This window comes from Hypanus sabinus, chromosome X2, assembly GCF_030144855.1.
Source record: "Hypanus sabinus isolate sHypSab1 chromosome X2, sHypSab1.hap1, whole genome shotgun sequence".
Lineage (NCBI taxonomy): Eukaryota > Metazoa > Chordata > Chondrichthyes > Myliobatiformes > Dasyatidae > Hypanus > Hypanus sabinus.
Window position 1 is genome coordinate 36,783,149 of NC_082739.1, and position 26,504 is coordinate 36,809,652.

At 43.2% G+C, this 26,504-nt stretch overlaps 1 protein-coding gene across 2 annotated transcripts in view; it reads left to right on the forward strand.

Moving 5' to 3' along the window:
• Nucleotides 1–26,504, forward strand: part of slc37a2 (solute carrier family 37 member 2) — a 65,070-nt gene that overhangs the window by 15,603 nt on the left and 22,963 nt on the right. The window contains exons 2-6 of one of the 2 annotated variants that reach the window (XM_059957265.1): nt 12,013–12,094; nt 21,494–21,584; nt 23,034–23,112; nt 23,953–24,088; nt 26,289–26,365. In XM_059957265.1, coding sequence (XP_059813248.1) covers nt 12,013–12,094; nt 21,494–21,584; nt 23,034–23,112; nt 23,953–24,088; nt 26,289–26,365 — 465 coding nt within the window. Of the gene's footprint in view, nt 1–12,012; nt 12,095–12,162; nt 12,649–21,493; nt 21,585–23,033; nt 23,113–23,952; nt 24,089–26,288; nt 26,366–26,504 lie in introns of those variants that run through there. The other variant, XM_059957266.1, reaches the window with a different exon arrangement.

Genomic DNA, 26,504 nt, shown 5'->3' on the forward strand with positions numbered 1-26,504 from the left:
TTATTGTACTGGCTTAGTTTGTGTGTACTTGCGAGTTAAGTCCTGCATCACTCAAGGTTAAATAGCAGGGGGAAAAATAAACAAGAATCTATAAATCTATCTGTGTCATGTGAAGAAATAAAATCTTTAAGAGGCAATGTCAACAAGATGGAGGTGGGTGGATGTAAGCTGTGTTTGCTTCTACCGAGGTGTGGTATGCTTCTAGTCATCAGTTGCTGCCTGTGATCTTGTTCTTGGTCAGTGGAGTCATCGGACTGATTGTCGTGCGGTGTGACGTAGTTTGTGCTGAATTTCAAACAGAAACAATGACCGTCTGCCCATCTACTTTAACAGAAGGCTTTGCTAATATTTCACATACTATGAAAGGCACGTTTTACAGTGCGTTCATTGTAGGAAACATGAAATTATAATGTGAATGCTTAGTAAGAGCAGTACAAAGGCCCTAATAGTACGTGCAACTTCCAGCTCTCCATTGATACCCTTTGCATACACTTGGAGAGGTCGTCATCTAAATTTAGCACCTCTGATTTCTGGAATTAAGCTTGCAGCTTCTGACTCCAAGGCAAGGCTCCTAACACTCAAGTCATGGCCAGTGCAATTTTATAAAGGTATGATCTTCCCATGGTCTGAGTGTGGGTGACACCTGGCATGATGGTGGCTGTCAACTTGGTATGGAGGTGGTTTGGTCCTGTTCTGAGAGGGAGCAATGGGGTGGTGGAGGGCTTACCTGGTTCAGCTGGTTGTTCTGTGATGGAATTGTTGGAGTGGCCATTGTGTGAGTGGATCGTCTTAGAGTAGCCAGGCTTTATCTCAACAGGCACGGATGCAAACTTAGGTTTGAGAAGTTGGAGGCATAACAAGTGTAGGCAAGATGCTAGATCAGGTAGTGGAATGCTCCTTCTGTGAGATGTGGAATTTCAGGGTACCTGAAAAATGGTCTCCCTGATGACCATACCTGCAGCGAGCTTCAACTCCTGACTGATAAGGTCAAGGAAATGGAGCAGCTGGGATGCTGAAAGCTTCATCGATGACAATTTACTGAGGTGGTCACACCCAGAGTGCAGGCTTCAGATGTAGTAGATGGGTGCCCACCAGGGGAAGTGATCAGTCGGTGCAGGGTTCCCCTGTGGCCATTCCCCTCAGCAACAAGTATACCCCTTTGGATACTTCTGAGGGGGGTGGTGAGAGAGGGTGTTGGGGAAATGACCTATTGGCATAGCAGAAGCCAGGTGGTTGCACTGTGACCGGTTCTGAGGCTCAGCAGGGAAAGGCAAAGTCAGATCATTAGGGTTCAAATTCCACACTAATCACAAGAGTCCAAAACAAACCTTTGTTGCTAGAGCTGTGAGGTGGCAGTGCTAATTGTTGCGTCACTCTGCTGCCTTTTAGTAAGAAATTTTATTGATGGTTACCTATTGAAAAACAAAAGGGGAGTTGAGGGGAAGATAAGTTGGCCATGATTGAATGGCAGGGCAAACTATGGGCTGAATGCCTAATGATCTTATACTCACATTTTCTTTCAGGCAAAATACAGACATCCCCTCATTCTTCAAATTATCTTCCTTTCTAATTCTACCAATTAGTTTGTTAATTTTTTAAATCCTTTATTTATTTGATCCCTCCATAATGGGTGGAAAGGAAGGGTACTCCCTCCCCTCCCTCTACACCCCCTCCCAATTAGGCCTCTTGTAACTTCCCTGCATTTCACTTTAAGGCTTCCTTCTGCTATCTCTGTTCCAAAGGAAATTTAGAACCATAGAACATTACAGCACAGAAACAGGCCTTTTGGCCCTTCTTGGCTGTGCCGAACCATTTTTCTGCCTAGTCCCACCGACCTGCACCTGGCCCGGATCCCTCCATACACCTCTCATCCATGTACCTGTCCAAGTTTTTCAGTCTCATCCTGTTTCATCATGTCTGTGAGAATCATAAAAAGGCATGCAGAAATTGCTAGAAACACTCAGCAGGCTATGCATCATCTGCGAGGGAAAAGGCAGAATTATCCTTGACTGTTGTGATAAAAAGTCTTAATGGTGAAATATTACCCCATTTAATTCTAATTGTTTTTTATTTTCTATATTTGCACATCTTCTTTCCCTCAACTTGCACTAAAGTTGTTAATTTTATTTTGTCATACCAGTTTTGTAGCCTGGTGAGGGGGGGGGGGGGGAGAAAAAAAAACACACGCAGGACAATATACTTTTTTTGGGTCTTTAATTCGTTTATATATTTTAGATGTTTAATACAGAAAGAGGGTGTCAAAATAAAATGAATTTAAAAGAAACAGTTCCTGCTGTTACAATCTGTTTAATTTCAGTCCACACCCTTGTGTAGCAACAAGTTACGTATGCAGTATGAAAAATATAGAAAACCGATGTAGAGGCAATTCTATAAAAACATTACAAACAACATTAGAATCCCACCAACCTTGTACACATCAAAAATATGAATAAGTACATCACATCTTAACAAAGAGATACTCACTTTGGCACACGTGCTTAATTTCCAAACAATTATAGGCTAGACCCTGAAACGAGTTCTCCTTGCTCATGATACGCAAACAGAGATTAACACATTCGGTCGTCAATTCATGAGAAAACAGATCTCTACAAAGTGATTCAGATTACAAGTATGAAACAATAATTGTTTGCATAATTACTCACCTCCTTCAAGTCAGTATTTGGTAGATGCACCTTTGGCAGCAATTACAGCCTTGAGTCTGTGTGGATAGGTCTCTATCAGCTTTGCACATCTGGACAATGCAATTTTCCCCCTTTCTTCACAAAAGTGCTCGTTCTGTCAAATTGCATGTTCATGAGTGAACAGCCCTTTTCAAGTCCAACTACAAATTCTCAATTGGATTGAGGTCTGGACTCTGACTTGGCCACTCCAGGACATTAACTTCGTTGCTTTTAAGCCATTCCTGTGTAGCTTTGGCTTTATGCTTGGGGTCATGTCTTGCTGGAAAACAAATCTTCTCCCAAGTTACAGACTACATCATGCTTTCCTCCAGGATATCCCTGTATGTGTTTTTGATGATGTGTGGTGTTTGGCTTATGCCAAACATAGCTTTGTGACCATCAGAATAAATGTTCAATTTTGGTTTCATCAGACCATAGAACCTTCTTCAAGATGACATCATTGTCTCCGACATGCCTTCTGGCAAACTCTAGCTGAGATTTCATGTGAGTTTTTTGCAACAGTGGTTTTCTCTTTGCCACTCTCCCAGGAAGCTGTGACTGGTGAAGCACCCGGGGCAACAGTTGTTGTATGCGTGGTCTCTCCCATCTCAGCCACTGAAGCTTGTAACTCCTCCAGAGTTGTCATAGGTCTCTTGGTGGCCTCCCTCACTCATCCCCTTTTTACAGTCACTCAGTTTTTGAGGACAGCCTGCACTAAGCAGATTTACAGCTGTGCCATATCCTTTCTGTTTCTTGATGATTGAATTAACTGTAGTCCAAGGGATATTCAGTGACTTGGAAACTTTCTTGGATGTATCTCCTGACTTGTGCTTTTCAGTAACCTTTTCATGGAGTTCTTTTGTCTTCACGGTGTAGTTTTTGCCAGGAAACTGACTCACCAAAAGTTGGATCTTCCAGAAACAGGTGTATTTTCACTACAACCGTGATCTGCATTTAACTAATTATGTGACTTCTGAAATCAATTGGCTGCACCAGTGATGATTTGGTGTGTCATATTAAAGGGGGTGAGTATTTATGCAATCAATTATTTTGTGTTTTATATTTGTAATTAATTTAGATCACTTTGTGGAGATCACTTTGACATGTAAGAGTCTTTTTCTGCTGCTCAGAGTTAAAGCTAAATTTTGATTACTTTTTATAAAAGCATTGTAGATTATGTCCCATGTATAACTCGGGAATGCACATTAACTTGTAGTGCCAATGACTGGATTGGGATCTAGAAATGACTTGTAATCTCTCTTCTGGATAAACTGGCAGAATTTGGGGGTTTGTTCACATTTTTTATCTTTACTGAATTTAAACTAGACAACTTCTGTGATTTCCAGGAGACCAGATTGTACTCTGATAATGTAAAACAGTTCATTTACATTTAACACTGGCTTTCACCAATCTGGTTGTCCCTTTTTTTTCTTTTGCTGTTGTGGTTAATGTCACAATTGATTAGGTTGCATTAATTACTCCAAATACTTTCATAATGATTTCCTATTTACCAGGCGAGGCTGTCTCCTTCCTCTTTTTTTTGTCTGTTACAGTAAATTCCAAAATGTTGCTGACTTGAAATTAATATGACATCTGAATTGCACTGTATAAGGAACACTGATTATTTGTGCAAATTATTCCCATGACTCCCTTGTTTTATAGTGGAATTTTCATCAATGCCCTTTTGACGTTTTCAAGGGGGCATTTAAAAAAACCCTGTAATTGATGCGTTATTCACCGATTTGCCCTAACCTCAGGCAGTGTCTGTTCAGCAATAAGAAGTCTGCATCAGTGCTATCCTTGTGATCACAATTTTGCCTACACTTGTTATTCAGAGAGCAGAGGAACTGAAATTGAGAAGTGCCTCATTACAGCTGTCTGTACTGTTCTGGCTCTGGGAGCGTTGTCTTTATACGCAACATGGCAGCTGAGTTGCACATGTGGTTGAGGGTATCTGTTGTCTCCAGGGCCATATTCTGACTGTGACTATGAACTATTCAACATGTTCATCGTTCTTTATCATTTCAGACTTGGTCACAAACTTTTGTGGCTCTGTGCACAGCTGTACCAGGTCCTGGTGCTCTTCCAATCAATTATGATGTAACTTGCTTTCTGGTTCTGATTTTCGCAAATCCCTTTTTAATTTAAAAACTTTTTTGTAATTGATAAATGATCTCCCTTGAGTACTGTTTGTAGTGTTTTAAGAAGCTGATCTTAAAAAGACTTCCTAAAGCATGCAAGATAATAGTTAATTATCAACTCTTTGTGTTCCATTAACTTTTATCTATGAAGGTAGTTAAAACTGCCCAGTGCATTACTGGCACCAGCCATCAAGGACAATAGACAATAGGTGCAGGAGTAAGCCATTCAGCCCTTCTACCAGCACCGCCATTCACTGTGATCATGGCTGATCATACACAATCAGTACCCCGTTCCTGCCCTCTCCCCATATCCCTTGACCCCGCTATCTATAAGCGCTCTATCTAACTTTCTCTTGAATGCATCCAGAGACTTGGCCTCCACTGCCTTCTGAGGCAGAGCATTCCACATCCACCACTCTCTGGGTGAAAAAGTTTTTCCGCATCTCTGTTCTAAATGGCCTACCCCTTATTCTTACACTGTGGCCTCTAGTTCTGGACTCACCCATCAGTGGGAACATGCTTCCTGCCTCCAGCGTGTCCAATCCCTTAATAATCTTATATGTTTCAATCAGATCCCCTCTCATCCTTCTAAATTCCAGTGTATACAAGCTCAGTCGCTCCAATCTTTCAACATATGACAGTCCTGCCATTCCGGGAATTAACCTTGTGAACCTACGCTGCACTCACTCAATAGCAAGAATGTCCTTCCTCAAATTTGGATACCAAAACTGCACACAGTACTCCAGGTGGGGTCTCACCAGGGCCCTGTACAGCTGCAGAAGGACCTCTTTACTCCTATACTCAATTCCCCTTGTTATAAAAGCCAGCATGCCATTAGCTTTCTTCACTGCCTGCTGTACCCGCATGCTTGCTTTCATTGACTGATGTACAAGAACACCTAGATCTCGTTGTACTTCCCCTTTTCCTAACTTGACTCCATTTAGATAGTAATCTGCCTTCCTGTTCTTGCCACCAAAGTGGATAACCTCACATTTATCCACATTAAACTGTATCTGCCATACATTTGCCCACTCACCCAACCTGTCCAAGTCACCCTGCATTCTCATAACATCCTCCTGACATTTCACTGCCACCCAGCTTTGTGTCATCAGCAAATTTGCTAATGTTACTTTTAATCCCTTCATCTAAATCATTAATGTATATTGTAAACAGCTGCTGTCCCAGCACCAAACCTTGCGGTACCCCACTGGTCACAGCCTGCCATTCCAAAAGGGACCCGTTAATCACTACTCTTTGTTTCCTGTCAGTCAGCCAATTTTCAATCCATGTCAGTACATTGAACAGGTACGGGTACAGAATGCTAACATGAACAGGTACTTTGGATCTGTCTTCACTAGGAAGACACAAACAATCTCCCAGATGTAATAGTGGCCAAAAGAACTAGGGTAAAGGATGAACTGAAGGAAATTTATATTAGGCAAGAAACGGTGTTGGATAGACTAATAAGTCCCCGGGACCTGATCGTCTGCATCCCAGGGTTCTTAAAGAGGTGGCTCTAGAAATTGTGGACGCACTGGTAATCATTTTCCAATGTTCTATAGATTCAGGAACAGTCCCTGCTGGTTGGAGGGTGGCTAATGTTGTCCCACTTTTCAAGAAAGAAGGGAGAGAGAAAACAGGGAATTATAGACTGGTTAGCCTGATGTCAGTGGTGGGAAAGATGCTGAAGTCAATTATAAAAGAAGAAATTACGACGCGTTTGGATAGCAGTAGAAGGATCAGTCCGAGTCAGCATGGATTTATGAAGGGAAAATCATGCTTGATTAATCTTCTGGAGTTTTTTGAGGATGTAACTATGAAAATGGATAAGGGAGAGCCAGTGGATGTAGTGTACCTGGACTTCCAGAAAGCTTTTGATAAAGTCCCACAGAGGAGATTAGTGGGCAAAATTAGAGCACATGGTATTGGGGGCAGAGTACTGACATGGATTGGAAAAAAAAATCAAGGACATACAATTGCAAGAAAAATGCTTATGATCCATTGCAATTACCTGGTTTTCTGCATTGATTATTCATTGTTTGTCTATTATAGTGACTGAGATAAACATCAGACCATATTTTTGAGTAATTCATGCAGAAAACCAAGTAATTGCAGCTGGTTTACAAATTTTCTCTTGCAGCTGTGTGTATATATAGGGTAAGGTGCTGGAAAAAGGTCAGCAATATATGTTCATCTAATTCCTGTGCCACTGTGTTAAGACCATAGCCATAAGATGTAGGAGCAGAATTAGGCCATTTGGCCCATCCTCTCCACGTCCACTCTGTCCAGGCCTTTCAATATTCAGTGGGTTTCAATGAGATTCCACCCCTCCTCCCCCCATTCTTCTAACTCCAGTGAGTACAGGACCAGAGTCATCAAATGCTTCCCACATGTTAATCCTTTTGTTCCTGGAATCATTTTAGTGAACCTCCTCTGGACTCTCAGCAATATCAGCACATCCTTTCTAGGACGAGGGACCCAAAACTGCTCTCAGTACTCCAAGTGTGATCTGACCAATGCCTTATTGCCTTATACAGCCTTAGCATTACATCCTTGTTTTTTTTTATTCTAGTCCTCTCGAAATGAACGCTAACACTGCATTTGCCTTCCTTGCCATCAGCTCAACCTGCAAGTTAACCTGTAGTGAATCCTGCACAAGGACTCCCATGTCCCTTGGCACCTCTGGGTTTTGAATTTTCTACCCACTTAGAAAATAGTTTAAGCCTTTATTCCTTCTATCAACGCGCATGACCATACACTTTCCTACACTATATTTCATTTGCCACTTCTTTGCCCTTTCTCCCAATCTGTCCAAGTGCTTCTTTAGACTCCCTAAATCCTCAACACTACCTGCCCCTCCACCTATCTTTGTATCATCTGCAAACTTGGCCACAAAGCCATCAATTCTGTCAGCCAAATCATTGACATATATAAAAGAATTGGTCCCAACACTGACCCCCTTTATTCCCACTCTGCCTCCTGCTAGTCAGCAAAACTTCTATCTATGCAAGTATCTTTCTTGTAATATCTTGGGCTTTTATCTTGATAAGTAGCCTCATATGTGGCACCTTGTCAAATGCCTTCTGAAAATCCAAGTAAACAACATCTACTGACTCCTTTTTTCTATCTTATTATTTCCTCAAAGAACTCCCAACAAATTAGTCAGGCAAGATTTCTCCTTGAAGTAACTGTACCAACTCTGGCCTATTTTATCATGTGCCTTCAAATACCCCAGATGCTCATCCTCAATAATGGACTCCGACATCTTCCCAACCACTGAAGTTAGGCTAACTGGCCGATAATTTCCTTCCTTCTGTCCTCCTTTCCTTCTTAAAGTGTGGAGTGACATTTGCAATTATCCAGTCCTCTGGAACCATTCTGGAATCTATTGATTCTTGAAAGATCATTACCAATGCCTCCACAATCACTTCAGCCACCTCTTAGAGTACTCTGCAGTGTAGTCCACGAACTTCATATCTACCTTCAGACCTTTCAGCTTCCCAGACATCTCCTTAGTAAGAGCAACTGCACTCATTTCTGTAGGCTGATGCTCTAATTCTTGACATGCTGCTTGTGTCTTCTGCCGTGAAAACTGATGCAAAAACTTAAGTTCTTCTGCTGTTTCCTTGTCCCCCATTAGTACCTCTCTAGCATCATTTTCCAGTGGTTCAATATCCATTCTTTCCTCTCTTTTACTCTTTATATATGTGAAAAATCTTTTGATATCCTCTTTGATGTTATTAGCTAGTTACCTTCATATTGCATCTTTTCCTTCTTCATGGATATTTTTAGTTGCATTTTATTGGTTTTTAAAAGCTACCCAATCCTTCAACTTCCCACTGATTTGTGCTCTATTATACTTGCTTACTGCCTGCTACACCACTGGTGTTCAGGGGAGTAATAATGAACGCCCTCCATTTTCAGAAAACAGTCTAGGTCTTGGCAGTGTTCAGGGCTCCCTTCATCATGCTAGTAGCTTCCTCTTGGTTTTCACAACTGTTAGCCATGCAAATCCCGGGTGGAGACTCGAGAATACCGTCATGCATGGATGTAGAAGGATTCTTCATTGCTGTTTCTGTAACAGTTTTGTTTGTTCAGTCAGGATTGTTAATCCTGACCTGACCCCTGAACCTGCAGGGCCAGTGGATCACTTGGCCTCTACCCTTTGACCTGTTTGCCACAGATGACCCTACTAAGAGCCAAAGCATAAAGCTGTGACTCCAGCCAGCAGAGCTCTCTGGGTCATTGAGGCACATAAGCCTCCAAGCCATGAAAAAGTTCTGGTCCTCTAGGAGGTGCCATATTATATGCCTTCTCTTTTGTTTTTATGCTATCTTTGACTTCCCGTGTTAGCCATGTTGCCTCACCATCCCTTCAGTATACTCCTTCATCTTTAGAATGTATCTATCCTGTATCTTCTGGCTTGCCCACAGAAGTTCCAGCCATTGCCATTCTGTCACCCTTGCTAGTGTCACCTTCCAATCTACTTTGGCCAGCTCCTCTCTCGTGTCTCTGTAATTCCCTTTACTCCATTTGGAATGCTGATATATCTGACTTTATCTTCTCTCCCCCAAACTGCAAAGTGAATTCTATCGCATTATGATCACTGTATCCTCAGGATTCCTTTACCTTAAGCTCTCTAATCTGGTTCATTACACAACACTAAATCCAGAATTGCCTTTCGCCTGGTGGACTCGGCCACAAGCTGCTCTAAAAAGCCATCTCATAGGCATTCTACAGATTGCTTCACATGGAATCCTATACCATCCTGATTTTCCCCATCTACCTGCATATTAAAATCCCCCATGACTAACATGCCATTGCCCTTTTTACGTGCCATTTCTGTCTCCTGTTGTAACTTGTATCCCACATCCTGGTTACTGTTTGGAGGCTTGTATACACCTCCCATTTTATCTTTGCAGTTTCTTAGCTCTATCCAGAAGGATTCAACGTCTTCTGATCCTATGTCATCTCTCTCAAAGGGTTTGATTTCATTTTTTTTTACCAACTGAGCTACCCCACCCCCTCTACCTACCTGCCTGTCCTTTCGATATAATGTTCAGCCTTGGATGTTAAGCTCCCAACTGTGACTGTCTTTCTGCCATGACTCACTGATGCCCACAATGTCATACCTGTGAATCCCTAACTGTACTGAAAAATCACTTGCCTTATTCCTACCACTATCACGCTACTTGACTTTACCCTTCCCTGCTGAGCCTTAGAGCTCATCACAGTGCCACCAACCTGGCTGCTGCTGTTGTGCCCTGATAATTTCTCCCCCCCCCACCCAGCAGTATCCAAAGGGGTGTACTTGTCACTGAGGGGAATGACCTCAGGGGAGCCCTGCTCTGACAGATCATTCCCCTTACTTCTCCTGGTGGTCACCCATTTATGATCTGAAGCCTACACTCTGGGTGTGATCACCTCAGTAGAAGTCTCGTCTATGGGGTTTCCAGCCTCCTGGACGGTCCTGAGTGCATCCAGCTCCATCCTTGACCTTGCCAGTCAGGAGCTGAAGTTGGGTGCACTTACAACAGATATAACCGTCAGGGAGATTTGCGCCTTGGAAGGTTTCCAGGGCGCAGGCCTGGGCAGGGTTGTATGGGAGACCGGCAGTTGCCCATGCTGCAAGCCTTCCCCTCTCCACGCCACTGATGTTGTCCAAGGGAAGGGCGCTAGGACCCAAGTAGCTTGGCACTGGTTTTGTTGCAGAGCAATGTGTGGTTAAGTGCACAACACGCTGCCTCAGCTGAGGCTTGAACCAGTGACCTTCGGATCACTAGACTGGTGTCTTATCCACTAGGCCACGCGCCAGAAGCTTTAAGGGAGACTGTTAGGTACCCTGCAATCCCACATCTCATAGTAGGAGCATTTCTCTTCCTTAATTATCATCCTGCCTACATTCATTATACCTTTTGACTCTAACTTCTTCAGCTTAAGCTCTACAGTTAACCAAATGACCTCAAAAGACTCAGCACCTTTGGCCCCCACCTGCCAAGCCAAAGCCTGACCACTCTTAACACTGTTCTAGGTCCATTGAAGCAGTTCTCAAGGGAATTGGTTGTCACTTCCATCCAGTACCAGACCTCTGAAGGGTTTTGCGCAAATTTATAAAGGATGTGAATTTATAGGTTTGGAGCAAAACTTGGTTTTTCAGCCTTACCTTTCATGACAAAGTTGGTGAAAAAGACTAACATTGTATCCCTTGGAGCAAAGCTGAGACTTAAATGGAATTAACATTAGTTTTATACCTAAGGGTATTTAGTGGTAAGTTAATGTACCTGACTGTTGTTGTTTGACATAACAATGTGGAGTATGAGTTACTTGATGCAGCGTTTTCGGTTCCTATGTTGTTATGTTCTCTATTTATTTGTGGTTGCTAATGTCTAGACTTTCCCTAAATGAAGCCTGCAGTGGTGATTACTTGAGTGTAGGTGGTTGCATTTGTTTAAAGTTTTCTCCTCCATTTGCTTAGCAGTCAAATTCTGCCAAGTTATAAGTGAGAGATATTCTTCACTCTTTATCTCAGCTGACTCGTTTAGTTGGGTAGTTGGGGAGTTGGAGGCCGATGTGTGGTGTTATGAGGAATCAGACAGCTGCTGTGATTTGCTCCTTCCTGTGGATAAGATGGAATGCTTTATGCTTCTTAGCAAATTGAAACGGGGAGAAACTCAAAACATATCTCTGGATGTTTATCCAGTTTCTTTGAGAACAGTTTTACTGGATCTAAGATAAATGGAGACATGAGACCGCAGATGCTGGAATCACCTGAAGCAACAATAAGCTGCTGGAAAAGCGTGATGGGTCAGGCTGGATCTGAAAGAGGTGGTTGCTCTGCATCAGAAACCAGTATCTACAATCCCTTGTGTCTCTGGTAAATAGAGAAATGGAGCTCTGTCTTTAGGTGTGTATTTGGGTCATCCACTGAGCATTACACTAAGTTATAGATATAAGTATGCCGTTTCTAGGCTTATTACCCTTTGCTCTCCTTGCACCAATGTGTACCTATTTCAATGGAACTCCCAAAAACAGTGATCAAATATGGCACATGTTAATATGTTTGGATTTGGACACTGTAGCAGTACCCACCCCATCAGTCAGTGGTCAGTGGGCTTTGTCATTGCTCTGAGTCTGGGCGCCACGCATAGTCTTTTTGAATCTAATTTAAAAGCAGCCTTATCTCTTTCCAGGTACCGTGGCTTCATTCTGGTGCTGACCTTCCTATTTTATGCCAGTTACCACTTGTCTCGCAAGCCCATCAGCATAGTCAAGGTATGTAAATGATAAGGTGAGGGAAGAGGGCTATGAAAGAAATTGGGAGAAACACTTTGCCCATCAACAAAGCTTTGGACATTCAATAAAGCCACAACCAGTATAGAGACTGTGTAGCCTGTCCTTCTAGAATTAAGTCATGGTTTCCAGATACAGGGCCATTTAGTGCCCATGGTTGTACAGAGGAATAGTGGTTGAATTACTGGCTGAAGATCTGGAATTTTGATCTGAAGGTGAACAAGCCATACATCTGGGAAATATAAAATAATTATTCTACGAGGTGACCATGGAACTACTGATCTCCTTCAGGAGACCTATCATCCTTATGCAGTCAGGTCTATATCTCACTCCAGACCTTAAGCAATGTGGTTGACTTTTAACTGTCCTCTGAAGAAACCGAGTGAACTACTCTATTCAGGAGCAATCAGGAATGAACAATAAATGAAGGCCCAGCTAGTGATGAACATATTGCCTAAACGAGCATAAGAAAATATATGTTCTTTTACTCAAAATTGACAACCTTTGGAATTCTTGGAGGACAGTGGTTGCTTAAGGTAGGAATCAGATTTTTATGTGAATGTGCAAATTCTGATTTTCTCCAGCACTGTTTGATCCCATCTTGACTTCCTATATTTAAGTGTTTAATTCCCTTTTGCTTTAGTTGTTTTTTGAGTTATTTCCTAAATGAGATAATTACTTAATGAGCAGCTTGTTTGTGTTTCTTGGTTAATGCATAATGTGTGGCTGTCCTGTAGATTTGGGGATCACCACGGGTGATGTTGCAATGACTGAAGCCAGCCTTCAGTAAAAGGGCCTGTCACCAACAGTGAACTCCCATCATGAGTAGCTTATCCAGGGACAAGGCCTATCCACTTGAATGGGTTATTACAGCTGGTCCAAATGGAGCTGAACACCTGGGTTCACTGCTCTCAGGATGTGACCTCTGACCTTCTGGGCTGCAAAGCCATGAGTGTGAAGTTGAATAATAATGGCACATTCTTGAGTCCATGACCCACTGCGGAAACCACTTCCGGGGGTCATTTTTAGAATGAGACACTGGGCCCGCTTAGAGCAACATGATAAAAAGGTGGAGGAGCTTAGTAGGTCAGGCAGCATCTATGGAGGGAAATAGAGAGTCAATGTTTTGACTTGAGGTCTTTTATCAGGCCTGGACTTGGAGGCGTTCTTGAAGTTAGTTTTGAAAAAGGGGAGATCTTCAGGTGCCCTGGCCACAGTTTAACCTACAACCAATAATGACAAAGCAATCTATTTCAATGTTTTTGGGATAAAGGAGGTCTCTGTGTTGTAAGTACGAGATATTAATGAAGTAAAATCCTTGACTAACTCTCATAAGAAAATCCCAAAAGCATCAAATGATGTTGGACATATTGTCATTGTTGTTTGGCCTACTGATGGCTCTCAGACCATTCCCATCAATTCCAATTCTTCCCATCCCACCTTCTGCCAATTTCCTTTTACTCTACTCTCTCCTTCACACACTCCTTTCCCATTGTCCTGCTAATACAGATGGCCCATTAACCAATTTCAATAGGTTTCGATAGGTACACTTAATGTCAGAGAAACATATACAATATACATCCTGAAATTCTTTTTCTTTAGAACCCCAAAGACCCTCCCAATTCCCCCCTCCCCCACTGGCAAAAAGCATTGTCACCACCCCACCCAGCACGCAAGCACAGCAAAGCATCAGTAAAGACACAGACTTGCAGTACCCCAAAGGCTACTCGTTCACCCAGTAATTCGACATACCCCAGGCTCTCTCTCTCTCGCCCTAATAAGGGAAAAAGAGGTGTCCCCGTTTCACAGTGAGAGGGGAGACATAACAAACAACTCACTGATTTACAAAGTTAAAAGTCTGTTGCATCGTTTTTTCCGAGCTCTGCGCCCAGAGAGTCGGCACCATAAAGGCACAGCTCTCCGGACACACAACCCCCGGCAGCTAACCCACTGCTCCCGATGTTCCGTGTTCTCCCACGACACTTCAGTCAGGGGCACCGGCCTGAATCAGCCCATTTCCAGAGCCACGAAAATCCGGAACCCTGAAGGTGCACTCGCCATCCAGGCCGCGTCCTTGGGATATCAAAAAGCGGCCGGTCGTGAGGCCCTGAGAGCGGGTCCCATCCCCGTAAAGAAGTGAAACTCCAGATCAGGGTCTTCAAAAGAACCTTAACAAAGAGATATCAAAGATAGAAATAGAGCTGTTTCCAAAGATGCAAGCAAAGGAGTCACTGTTTAGCGCCATCTTGAATTTACTCCACCTCTCGAAATTATAAAGCCTTTAGGGAAATGGAAGGAAGCCAGAGCACCTAAGGGAAAGCTCAACACACGGTCACAGAGAGAACATGCAAATTCCACACAGAGAGCACCAGAGTCATAGTCATAGAAAAGTGCAGCACAGAAACTGGCCCTTCAGCCCATCGAACCATTTAAACTGCCTACTTCCATCGACCTGCACCCGACCATTGCCCTCCACACCTCTCCCATCTACAATATGCACCTATCTAAACTTCTCTTAAATGGTGGAATCGAGGATCACTTGCACTGGCAGCTCACTCCACACTCTCGAATCTCAGCGAAGAAGCTTCCCCTCATGTTCCCCTTAAATATTTCACCTTTCAGGAGGTCAGGGTTGAACCCAGATCTACTTGCTGTATCACTGGTGCCACCTCAAGCTTGTAAGCCACTAAGTGTATATAAATGGTCAGTGTTTTTCAGGTGATTCTGAGGGAGGGAGATAGGTCCACATGTTTTTGGTGAAGAAGAGTCTTTAGTTCCAGTGGGGTGTGTCTCCCCTCAGTCTTGATACATTTATCCTTGTGCATCCATTGAATAGATCTGGAAGCGCTTGATTCTTGGGGAGGTACAATTTCATTTAGAAGACATTTGGATAGGTACACAAATAGGAAATGTTTAGAAAGATGTGGGAAAATGGGACCAGCTCAGATGGGCATCTTGTTTGGCATGGACAAGTTGGGCTGAAGGGCCAGTTTCTGCGTTATGCCACTTTGACTCCATGAGCTGGATGTAATATCATCTCCTGCAGCATTCCCATATTTCAGTAACTGTATGCTGCCTGTCAGTTCCTCTGTGGTAATGAGTGGGATTGGTCTATGAATAATCTATGATGGCTTCCTTAATAAATGAGTAATAGCACATGTGGAGATTCATCAGTAAAGGAACAATGTGAGTGTGACAGCCAGGACAGATTCTGTAAGATATCTTCAACCAAGCTGGTGCTGAGTACTGTTGAATAATTGAGGTTGTCAGTACCACACAGTAAATACTGAGACTTTGTCTACTGAAAGAGATGTCAAATGGAGACCCAGGGTTCTCTCCCTCACTCAACACATAATCATTCCCCAACATTTAAGTTTTCTTTTTCTAGTTAAATATTCTGCTTATTGTCTCTTTTGTTGGTCGGCTTGTCCATGGAACTCTGGACATCCTTTGGCATTGAGGAGATCTGTGAGAAGTTGCCCTTCCGCACCACGTGTTTGCTTCGTGTGTAGATAGCCGACTCTGCAGCTCCCTTTGTCTCTTTCCGGACGCGGCAATAGAGTTTGATGGGTTGACAATTCACCGCTAACCTTGGTCTGCTGAGTCCTCCAAAGGCAGAGGAGGTGGAGTATGCTTTATGAATAACTCCCACCTCAAGCCAGTGTAAAACAGACTGGACAATCAGAGTGACGTAATCAACAGGCATGAAACAGCGTGTCCTGACACCTTCCCCATCATTTTGGGGGATTTTAACTAGGCCAGCTTGAAAAAAGTCTCTAAATAATTATTACCAACAAATTACTTGTGGTACCAGAGGAACCAACACACTGGAGCAGTCTTACACCACCATCAAGATCGCTTTCCATGCTATTCCATGCTCACGCTTCGGGAAGTCTGATCACCTGGCTGTACTACTCCCTGAGTATAGGCACAGACTGAAGACTGTAGTGCCAGTAGTGAGGACCAAGAAGGTATGGACAAGGGAGGTGCTGGAACACTTACAGGACTGCTTTGAATTGGTGGACTGGACTACATTCGGGGATTCGTCCTCAAGTCTGAATGAGTACACCACAGCTTTCATTGACATCATGAAAAAGCTGTGGGGATGAGTGTGTGCCCATGAGAGTATACCGTACGTACCCAAATCAAAAGCCAGGGCTGAACCAGGAGGCTCATAGTGTGCTGAGGGCTAGATCTGTGGCATTTAAGTCTGGTGACCCAGGACTATACAAGACCAGGAATGATTTACAGAGGGCTACCGCAAGAGCAAAGGAACAACATAGAATGAGGTTGGAGGCAGAATTGGATGCACATCATTTCTGGCAGGGTTTGCAGGCCGTTACTTCCTACAAAGTGAAACCGAACATCATGAATGGCCGTGATGCTTCACTCCCAGATAAGCTCAATACCTGTGCTCACTTTTTAAAGAAAAATAAAACTACAGCGACAGGGATCCCTGCAACTCTGCGATCTCTGTCTCGAAGGCTGACGTCAGACTGTCTTTCAAGAAGATGAATCCTCGCAATGCGACAGGCCTGATGAAGTACCTGGTAAGGCTCTGAAAACTTGTGCCAACCATTGGGGGTGCTCAAAGACATTTTCAATCTCTCATTGTTACAGTCAGAAATTCCCGCCAGTGCCCAAGAAGAGCAGAGTGACTGTCATCCAGTAAAACTCACATCTACGGTGATGAAGTGCTTTGAGAGGTTGGTTATGGCTAGAACCAACTCCTGTCTCAGCAAGAACCTGGACCCACTGCAGGTTGTCTATTGCCACAATAGGATACAGCGGATGTGACCCCATTGCATTGCATCTTCATGCAACTTTGGGTCACCTGGACAATACAAACACCTATGTCAGGATACTATTTATTGACTAAAGCTCAGTATTTAACCCAATCATTCCAACAGTTCTGATCAAAGAGCTCCAAAACCTGGTCCTCTATACCCCTCTCTGCAACTAGATTCTTGACTTCCTAACCGGGAGACCACAATCTGTGTGGACTGGAAACATCTCCACCTCACTGACAATCAACACTGACTCACCTCAGGGATGTGTGCTTAGCCAACTGCTCTACTCTGTGTACACTCATGATTGTGTGGCTAGGCACAGCTTAAATCCCATCTTTAAATTTGCTGATGACACAACTGTTAGAATCATAGAGAAGTACAGCACAGAAACAGGCCCTTCGGCCCATCTAGTCCATGCCAAAACCATTTAAGCAGCCTACTCCCATCGAGTAGGACCACAGCCCTCCATATCCCTACTATCCATGTACCTACCCAAACTTCTCTTCAATGTTGAAACTGAGCTCGCATGCATCACTTGTGCTGGCAGCTCATCCATACTCTCACCACCCTCTGAGTGAAGAAAATTTCCCTCAGTCTCCTTAAATTTCTTGCCTTTCATCCTTAAGCCATGCTTGTGGTTATAGTCCCACTCAACTTCATTGGGAAAAAGCATGCTTGCATTTACCCTATCTATACCCCTCATAATTTTGTATGCCTCTATCAAATCTCCCTTCAATCTTCTACGTTCTAAAGAATACCTTCCTAACCTATTCAATCTTTCCTTATAACTCAAGTCCTCCAGTCCTGGCAACATCCTTGTAAATTTTCATTGCGCTCTTTCAACCTTATTTATGTCTTCCCTGTAGGCAAGTGACCAAAATGGCACACAGTACTTCAAATTTGGCCTCACCAACATCAATTTCAATATAGGACCCCATCTCTTGTATGCAAGACATTAATTTCTGAAGGCCGATATGCCAGAAGCTTTCTTTACGATCCCATCTACCTGTGACGCTACTTTCAACAAATCCTGTACTTGTATTCCCAGATCCCTTTGCTCTACCACACTCCTTACCATTCACTGTGTATGACCTACTGAGTGCAGAGCCTCACTCTTGTCTGCATTAAATTCCATTTGCCTTGTTTCAAGCTGAAGCAGAACCCTCTGCAAGCCATGATAGCCTTCCTCACTGTCCACTGCACCCCCAAATCTGCTAATCTAGTTAACCACATTATCATCCAGGTCATTGATATAGATGACAAACAACAATGGACCCAGCACCGATCCCTGCGGCACTCCACCAGTCCACAGGCCTCCAGTCAGAGAGGCAGCCCTCTACAATCACTCTCTGGACTGGACATTGGCTTTGTGGAAGAAGCCAATTTACTGCCTCGTCTTGAATGCCGAGCGACTGAACCTCTTTGAGCAGCCTCCCATGTGGGACCTTGTCAACTACCTTGCCAAAGTCCTTGTAGACAACATCCACTGCCCTGCCTTTATCCACTTCCCTGGCAGTTTTCAGATGATGGCAAGAGGGCATGCAGGAGCATGATATGTCAGCTAGTTGAGTGGTGTCGCAGCAACGTCAGTAAGACCAAAGAACTGATTGTGGACTTCAGAAAGGGTAAGATGAGGGAACACATGCCAGTCCTCGGGGATCAGCAGTGGAAAGAGTGAGCAACTACAAGCTCTTGGGTGTCAACATCTCTGAAGATCTATCCTGAGCCCAACATATCGATGCAGCTACAAAGAAGGAAACAACAGCAGCTATATTTCACTAGGAGTTTGACGAGACTTGGTATGTCTTCAAAAACTCTCGTAAATTTCTACAGATGTATCTGTAGATACATTTAACATTTAACTGGCTGCATCACCATCTGGTATGGAGGGTGACTACTGCACAGGATCAAAAGAAGCTACAGAAAGTCGTGAACTCAGTCAACTATCATGGACACTGGCCTCTGGAGCATCTAGGACAACTTCACGGAGCGATTCCTCAAAAAGGTGACATCATTGTTTAGGACCCGCCCCCATACTCGGGACATGCCCTCTTTTCATTGCAGCTGTCAGGGAGGAGGTACAGGAGCCTGAAGGCACACACTCAGTGATTCAGGAACAGCTTCTTCCTCTCTGTCATCCGATTCCTAAATGGACATTAAACCCATGAACACTATCTCATTTTTTGGTTTTTTTTGTTCACTACTTATTTAATTTAACTTTTTATATACATTTACTCTAATTATTTTTTCTATCATTTTTCTGCTAACACATTTCACAACAAATACCAGTGATATTAAATCTGATTCTAACTATAATCTGAAGACTGACTCCTTTACTGCTAACTCCTTCCTCTTGTCTCTCTCATCTTTATTAGTGCTCTTACTGACACCTGCTGTTGCAACATCAGTGCTGCAGCTAAGCATCTGGTCGTATTAAATGATTTTTAGTATCTTGTACAGAACAGTAACCCACAGCAGGAGTGATTATAAAATTTTACACATATCTGTTTCCATGCGTTTTCCCACCTTGTGTTCCAAACAGAAATAAGCTGCTCTTTCATTAATACAATGATGAGGGGGGAATTTCATTGAAACCAATCAAGTATTGAAGGGTGTAGATCAGTGGTTCCCAATGTGGGGCAATTCGAGAATGAGTTATTAACAGTGAATTTTTTCTAGTAAGTCTGTGTGAGTATGAGTGTATGTGCGAGTTAATACATATGTGTATATACAGTATGCATACATAAAAATACTTGTGTGTATGTACATGTGTAATTGCGTATGTACTGTATACATAGTGTATCACCATCATTACAACCATCAAATGGCTTTCATAATTAAATTAACGAATTGACTGATGTAGGAAGGAACGAATGAACAAGTCCAAACGCGTAAGAAACTCGTCCGAGGTCACGCCAATGCTGCTTTTTGCAGTAGCTCTCGGTTCTTGGTGGTGTGAAGGTGTGTACATTGCGTCATCTCTTTTAAATGGTGTATCTGTCTTTGTATGCTGTAGAAACGAATCGGCATTGTTTTATTTATTTATTACTATTATTTTAATATCACAATTTTTTTTTACAATTTCTTAGTAATTTCTTCCTCTGATCTTTAACAGTCCTTTGGTTCTTTTATTTTTCTCTTTCATGAATGCCATGTTCTTTGGAAGCTTGTTTAAAACAAGCTAATGGTCTTTTAGGCTTCCTCCAGGTGAATAGGAGTTCACTTTTTGAATAATAAGTATTATATATCACCACAGGGGGCATCAGGATTTTAGAGGTGATTAGGTGGGGCATGGCCAAAATAAGGTTGGAAACCACTGGTGTAGATAGAGTGGACATGGAGATGATGTTTCGTATAGTAGGGAAGTGTAGGACTCGAGGACCCCAGCTCAGAATACAAGGGTGTCCCATTAGACCAGAGATGAGGAGGAATTTCTTTAGCAAAAGGGTGGTGAATATGTGGAATTCATTGCCACAGATAGCTGTGGAGGCCATTTCTTTGGGTACATTTAAAGTGGAGGTTGATAGTTTCTTGATTAGCAAGGGTGTCAACGGTAATAGGGAGAAAGCAGGAGAATGGTGTTGAGAGGGTTAATTAGCCTGATGTAATGGCAGAGTAGACTCGATGGGCTGAATGGCCCAATTTGCTCCTATGACTTCTGATCTAACAGGCTCTTATGCAGTCTTTGCAGCAGAGGTATTTACCAGGTCAGATGTCTTTTTGTTGATAGACTGACAAAGGAAGAGAATTAGGCCATTCAAATTCAAAGAATTTGTTCTTTCATTCAATCATAGACATTTTTTTTACCAATCCAATTGTCCTGCCTTATCCCATAACCCCTAACTTTCTTAACAATCAAGAACATATCAATCTCTACCTTATAGATTCCACTCCCCCCCCCCCCATCCCTGAAAAATTTAGGTTTCTATTGGGTAATTTCGACTGAGTAATGATGTAAAAGTGTCTAGACCCGCAATGAAGTGTGGAGTGGCGCAAAGTTGGTGTTATCCTCGTTATAGGACGTACTGAATGTTGTCAGAAGGATTATTATCCATTATCCTTGATCTTTCTTTTGCAAATCCTTTTTAAACTGCAGTAACCTGTAAGTGCTCATCAACGAATGGACAATTCAAAAGCTGGTAATGCTGTAAGAACTCAGCTGGTGGAGCAGTTCTGAGGAAAGTTCCAGCAAACAATTGGCTGGAGGATTTCAGCAGGCTGAGCAGCATCCGTGAAGGGTGGAGGAACTTGATGTCTCAGGTTGAAACCCTACACCGGGATGCTGTTGCTCAATCTGTTGAGTTCCGCCAGCAGATCTTGTTGCTCCAGATTCCAACATCTACAGGCTCTTGTGTCTCTCTGAGGAAGGGTTGCTTTCCACAGATGCTGCTTGACTGACTGAGTTCTTCCCGCATTTTGTGCTTTTGTTTCAGATTCCAGCTTTCGGTGTTGTGTCTTTTGTTTTAAATTCATGGAGAACTCTACCTGTCACTGATTTGGACATACTGAGCTTGGGCGGAGAAGCAATGCACGGGCAACCCTCTCTGATTCATATTCTTAGCACTAACAAAAATGTTGAATTGTTTTCCAGAGTGAACTCCACAAAAATTGTTCTACAATCGATGGCCATGGTAACAAAAGTCATCTCGACAACGATACATGGTGTGACTGGGCTCCATTTGGTGAGAGTCTCTTCATAAGGATTATGTGTCAGCAGGAACTATTTTATGTCATGGCATGATCTGAACTTCTGAGCACAACCACTATACTCTGGTTCTTGGCTGGATTTGTGCATCTGAATATCACTTTAGTGAAGTGCAAGTTGTTACTACTGAACTGTCAGGGTCTTTTCCACCCTTTCGATTACATAGTCATATTTGTCTTGGACTCTTGGGGACAAAGATGTCTCACCTTAATCTGTAGTGAACAGTAAATCTAGTTCAGAGTTTGGGGATGCGATGTGACTTGAACCTTCGGCTGGGAGTATGAATGCTGCTGCAGTTGGTGAGGGAGAGTCCTCACTGCTAAGGCCATGGCTGTGTTTGTGGTGGCAGTGCAGCAGATGCAGCTCTTGCCTGACTGAGTCACCTCTGGGAACTGAGCCAGGAAAGTGTTGCAACACTTACTGTGAATGTTTTGTAACCTATATTCTGCATCGCCCATTTTCTTTTAAAAAAAAAGGCCTGTTTGGAGTCAACGTATTGTGCTGACTTGCTCCTAGGAAATCGGCAGATGCTGGAAATTCAAGCATCACACACAAATTGCTGGTGGAACGCAGCGGGCCAGGCAGCATCTATAAGGAGAAGCACTGTCGACGTTTCGGGCCTGCCGCGTTCCACCAGCATTTTGTGCGTGTTTTTTGGGTTATGGTAATGGCTTTCATCTAAACATAACCTGATGTATAGTGCACTATATTGTGTAGAAGTGGGAAATCCAGCTAATTGTAATTATTGGTATGATTATTATTGTTCCAACAGAGGGGAGCTTTTTAGTCCATCTGGTCCCAATAAAGCAAACACTCCTGGACCAGTCCTCCTCATTTCCTCCAGTGTATCAACCCATTCTCTCCCTCGCACATCAACTCTACTCTTGATTCTTTTTGTCACTTATCTTCACTAAGGGATCATTTACCGCACATCATTGAAATGTGGGAGGAAGCCAAGCACCCCGAGGTACGGTGGGGGAACACATCCGTTCACGGAGAATGTGTTGGTTCTGCACAATCAATGGCAGAGGTGGGGATCGAACCCAGGTCTCTGGAACATCACTAACTGCTATGCAACTGTGACCCACCACTCCCCTGCCGAATATTGTTTTTTCCACAGCATCATGGAAAATTGTAGACCTCATGGTCCTATGTGATGAGGATCAGCCTAGAAACATAACATGGTTAATATTAAATGATTAATAAGTAGTACAGTCGATGCCTTGAAAGTTTGGGATTGGGCCAGAGGTGGTGATAGTTTTTTTCTCTCTCTCCCCCCCCACACACACACACAATCTATATGCTATCTTCAACCTTCTTGGTGATTAAGATGTTGTGTTTGGAAGGCAATAACTTGAAGCCTCATTATACCCATGGATGTTCATTTACTTCACATCTCTGTAACTATCTGCATGTTGTTTTTCAGATAAACCCAATTACAAGATGCTGTTTGGTGCACTGGATAACTCCTTCCTAATATCTTATGCCATTGGAATGTTTTTCAGGTGAGTGCGATAGAATTTCAAGCCAGTGTGTAATTATATGGTTTGGAGTGTAGCTCAATGGATTCCCCCCTCCCCACCCCCCAAAGGGAGGGCAGAGCAAAGCTTCCTCTGACTATTCTTCAGTCACGAAACTAACCTAATATTAAGCAACTCTGTAATGAACGAGACGAGTAGTTTATCATCCTCTTTTCCAGCCATCTTCCAACTGTCACTGAACAATGAGGCATTTTTGCCCTACGATACTGGCAAAATTATATTCTCTCCAAATAATTTTTGAGAAGTATAAATCATCCAAACCTAGTTTTTAATTAATATGAAAGTCCAGGAGGAAAGATTTGAACAATAAATGTGGAAGTTGTGTTGGCACAAGTGACGGAATCTGGGCAATTATGTTGGTCTATGACAGTATGATCATCACTGTTCATGTGACCCTGGTGATGGCGCATGCCCACTGCAAGCCATGGCTGATAATCTTGGCTCAAGGTTGACTGTTGCTTCCATAACTTCACCTGCTCAAGTGATGCTGGAATCCCACCCCAAGTCATCTTCACTGATGCATTCACTCAGAGTACCTGGCCAGGCCCTAAGGGCCCTTTAATTCTCCAATCATCATAATTTGTGATTTTTATTAATGGTTTAAAATCTAAGAAAACGTGGAAAAGAAAGCCATTAGTGGCGTTTATTTGAATAAAAATTTCAATCGCCAGTTCCATGTAGCTGAACTTTTATTTAATTACACCAACTAAATGATGCCCCATGTCCAGTAGCTGTACTTTATACACTGACGGGGTGTTACTTCTGCATTCTCCCCACACTCAAGGCAGATTTCTCTCTTTGCAGTGGTATGTTTGGGGAGCGTCTGCCTCTGCGCTATTACCTCACCGTTGGGATGTTGCTCAGTGGATTGTTCACTGCTCTCTTTGGATGTGGATTTTACTGGCAAATCCACAGCATCTGGTTCTACGTGTTTATGCAGGTCAGTGCAACTGTGTCGCCAGGAGCCTACTGACCAGCAAGGGCTCTCTCCGAGGACAGTGTAGACTGCAGATCCCCCAAGCATATGACCCTCGTTTTTTTTTTCCATCCTGCCCTGATATTTCCATTTAGTCAGCCATTTCAGATGCATGTTAAAATTATGACGGGCATATTTTACTTTGCAGAAGTTAGCATGCTGAATCAGTTGCTTGGTCAATTGCTTTTGAGTAGCAGGTTCCTATTTTGCTTGATGCAGTACCAACCAGATGGAACTTGTAACAAGTGCAATCACTCTGTACAGCTTGTTGAAGCAATCAGTACGTTGCCCTGCTGATGTACACAGTGAGGACTTAATTCCACCCAGTATTCGCCTTGCTTGTTTCCATTTGCACTTGAAGAATGCAGGGACACTCAGCCAGCGGGTCAGTTATTGGTAACCCAAGCAACGGGTCAAAAGTGGAGCAGACTCGATAGGCCAGAGTGGCCTGATTCTCCTCCTGTGGCTTGTAGTCGAAAGGGCGGGAGCTGAAAGGTCAGTTAGAAAAGAACTAGGTTCATAACTCTTCACAAACATCACAAAGCAGATCACCAGCTTTGGGGCTGTAGAGGTGAGGGAGGAATGAACTAGATGAGATGCTTCACTGCTTTCAAGTGTCGTCATAAAGCATGGAAATGAGCCATTCAGCCCACCATGTCCCTGCCAGCCAGTGAGCGCCAGTCTCCATTAATCTCCACTTGCCTCACAGTCATTACAACTTAAGTACCTTGTCTAGATACTTAAACACTTACCTGCTTCCTCCGCCCTTTCCAGCATACATTCTAGGTACCTCTCCATTCTCAGGCTGCATCACTGTCTGATGTGGGGGCTATTGCACAGGACCGAAATAAGTTCCAGAAAGTTGTAAACTTATTCAGTTTCATCATGGGTACGAGCCTCCATTGTATCCAGGACACTTCAGGGAGCGGTGCCTCAGAAAGGCGGCATCCATCATTAAGGACCTCCAGCACCCAGGACATGCCCTTTCCTCACTGTTACCATCAGGGAGGAGGTACAGGAGCCTGAAGGCACACACTCAGCGATTCAGGAACAGCTTCTTCCCCTCTGCCGTCTGATCCCTAAATGAACACTGAACCCATGAACACTACCTCACTTTTTTATATTATTTCTGTTTTTGCACTATTTTTAATTTAACTATTTAATATATATACTTGCTATAATTCATTTACAAACATTTGTATTTTTATATACTTGTCATGTAATGTACTGTTGCCGCTAAACTAACAAATTTCACGACATATGCCAGTTTTATTAATTCTGATTCTAAAAGATCCCTTGAGATCCACTCTAAATTACTTTCCTCCTTTCCATAAGTATGTCCTCTAGTTCTATGGAGGGCAAAGATCCCTGCATTTTCCCCTATTGTATATCTCTCATTACTTTATAATGCCCCTCAGTTAGGTCCTTCTTGGCCTCCTCTGCTCCCTGGAAGCAGATCCAGCCCCTCCAATGAACTGAAATGCTCATCTCCTCCCCACTCTGTCCAGTGCTACCACATCCTTTACGTTTGTTACAAGGAGCAACGAGAGCAAGTCACCTGTCCTGTTGGTATCCAGGAGTTGGTGCCTGATTTTTGGGAGAAATTTTACAAGAACATGAATGTGAAAGAGAAAACTGGGATAAAGTAGACTATTACACATGGCTGCTTGACCAAATATTCTAATGTTAGTGGCAGTGGAGTTTGTCTTTCAATGCGAGCTGTTTTTCTCCTCCTCCTTTATTCCCTCTTCTTCACACAAAGACAAGTGGCAACTTGGAGCTCTTGTTCCCAAAAGCCTGAGGTCAGTTTCAAGGCTGTTAGATGAGGACGTTGAGGGATACACGAGTTGGAACTGCTGTGATCGAAGTGTAGGCCTCAAGGCTGACTCTTACTGCCCTGTTCCCATTGGTCATCCTTTCACTGCTGGAACATCAGCCTGTAGAGTGCAGAATGAGCCGGCTGAAGGGCCTGTTTCTATGCTTGTATGACCAAACTTTCCTGACAACGTGTACAGACAGGTCAGCTCGCTGCCTCTGCCAGGAGCTGAACATGTTCAGTGCTGCAACTATTACCCCAGCTGCTAATTTTTTTTATATCAGTTTAAGTCTTAGGTGTGAGTCTCTTATTTCACTCATGTGCACCGTTCATTCATTTTTTCCACAGATTGCAAATGGCTTGGTACAGACCACAGGGTGGCCAGCTGTTGTCGCTTGCGTGGGTAACTGGTTTGGAAAAGGGAAGTACGTATTGTGTTTTGCTGACTCTCCACCCAAAAAAAACTTGCATGCTCGGGACTTTAATGTAAGAGGCCATTGACACAGTGTCATGTGTCAAGCTATCTTGTCACGTGAATTGGTTTTGTCAATAGATAATCCCCTT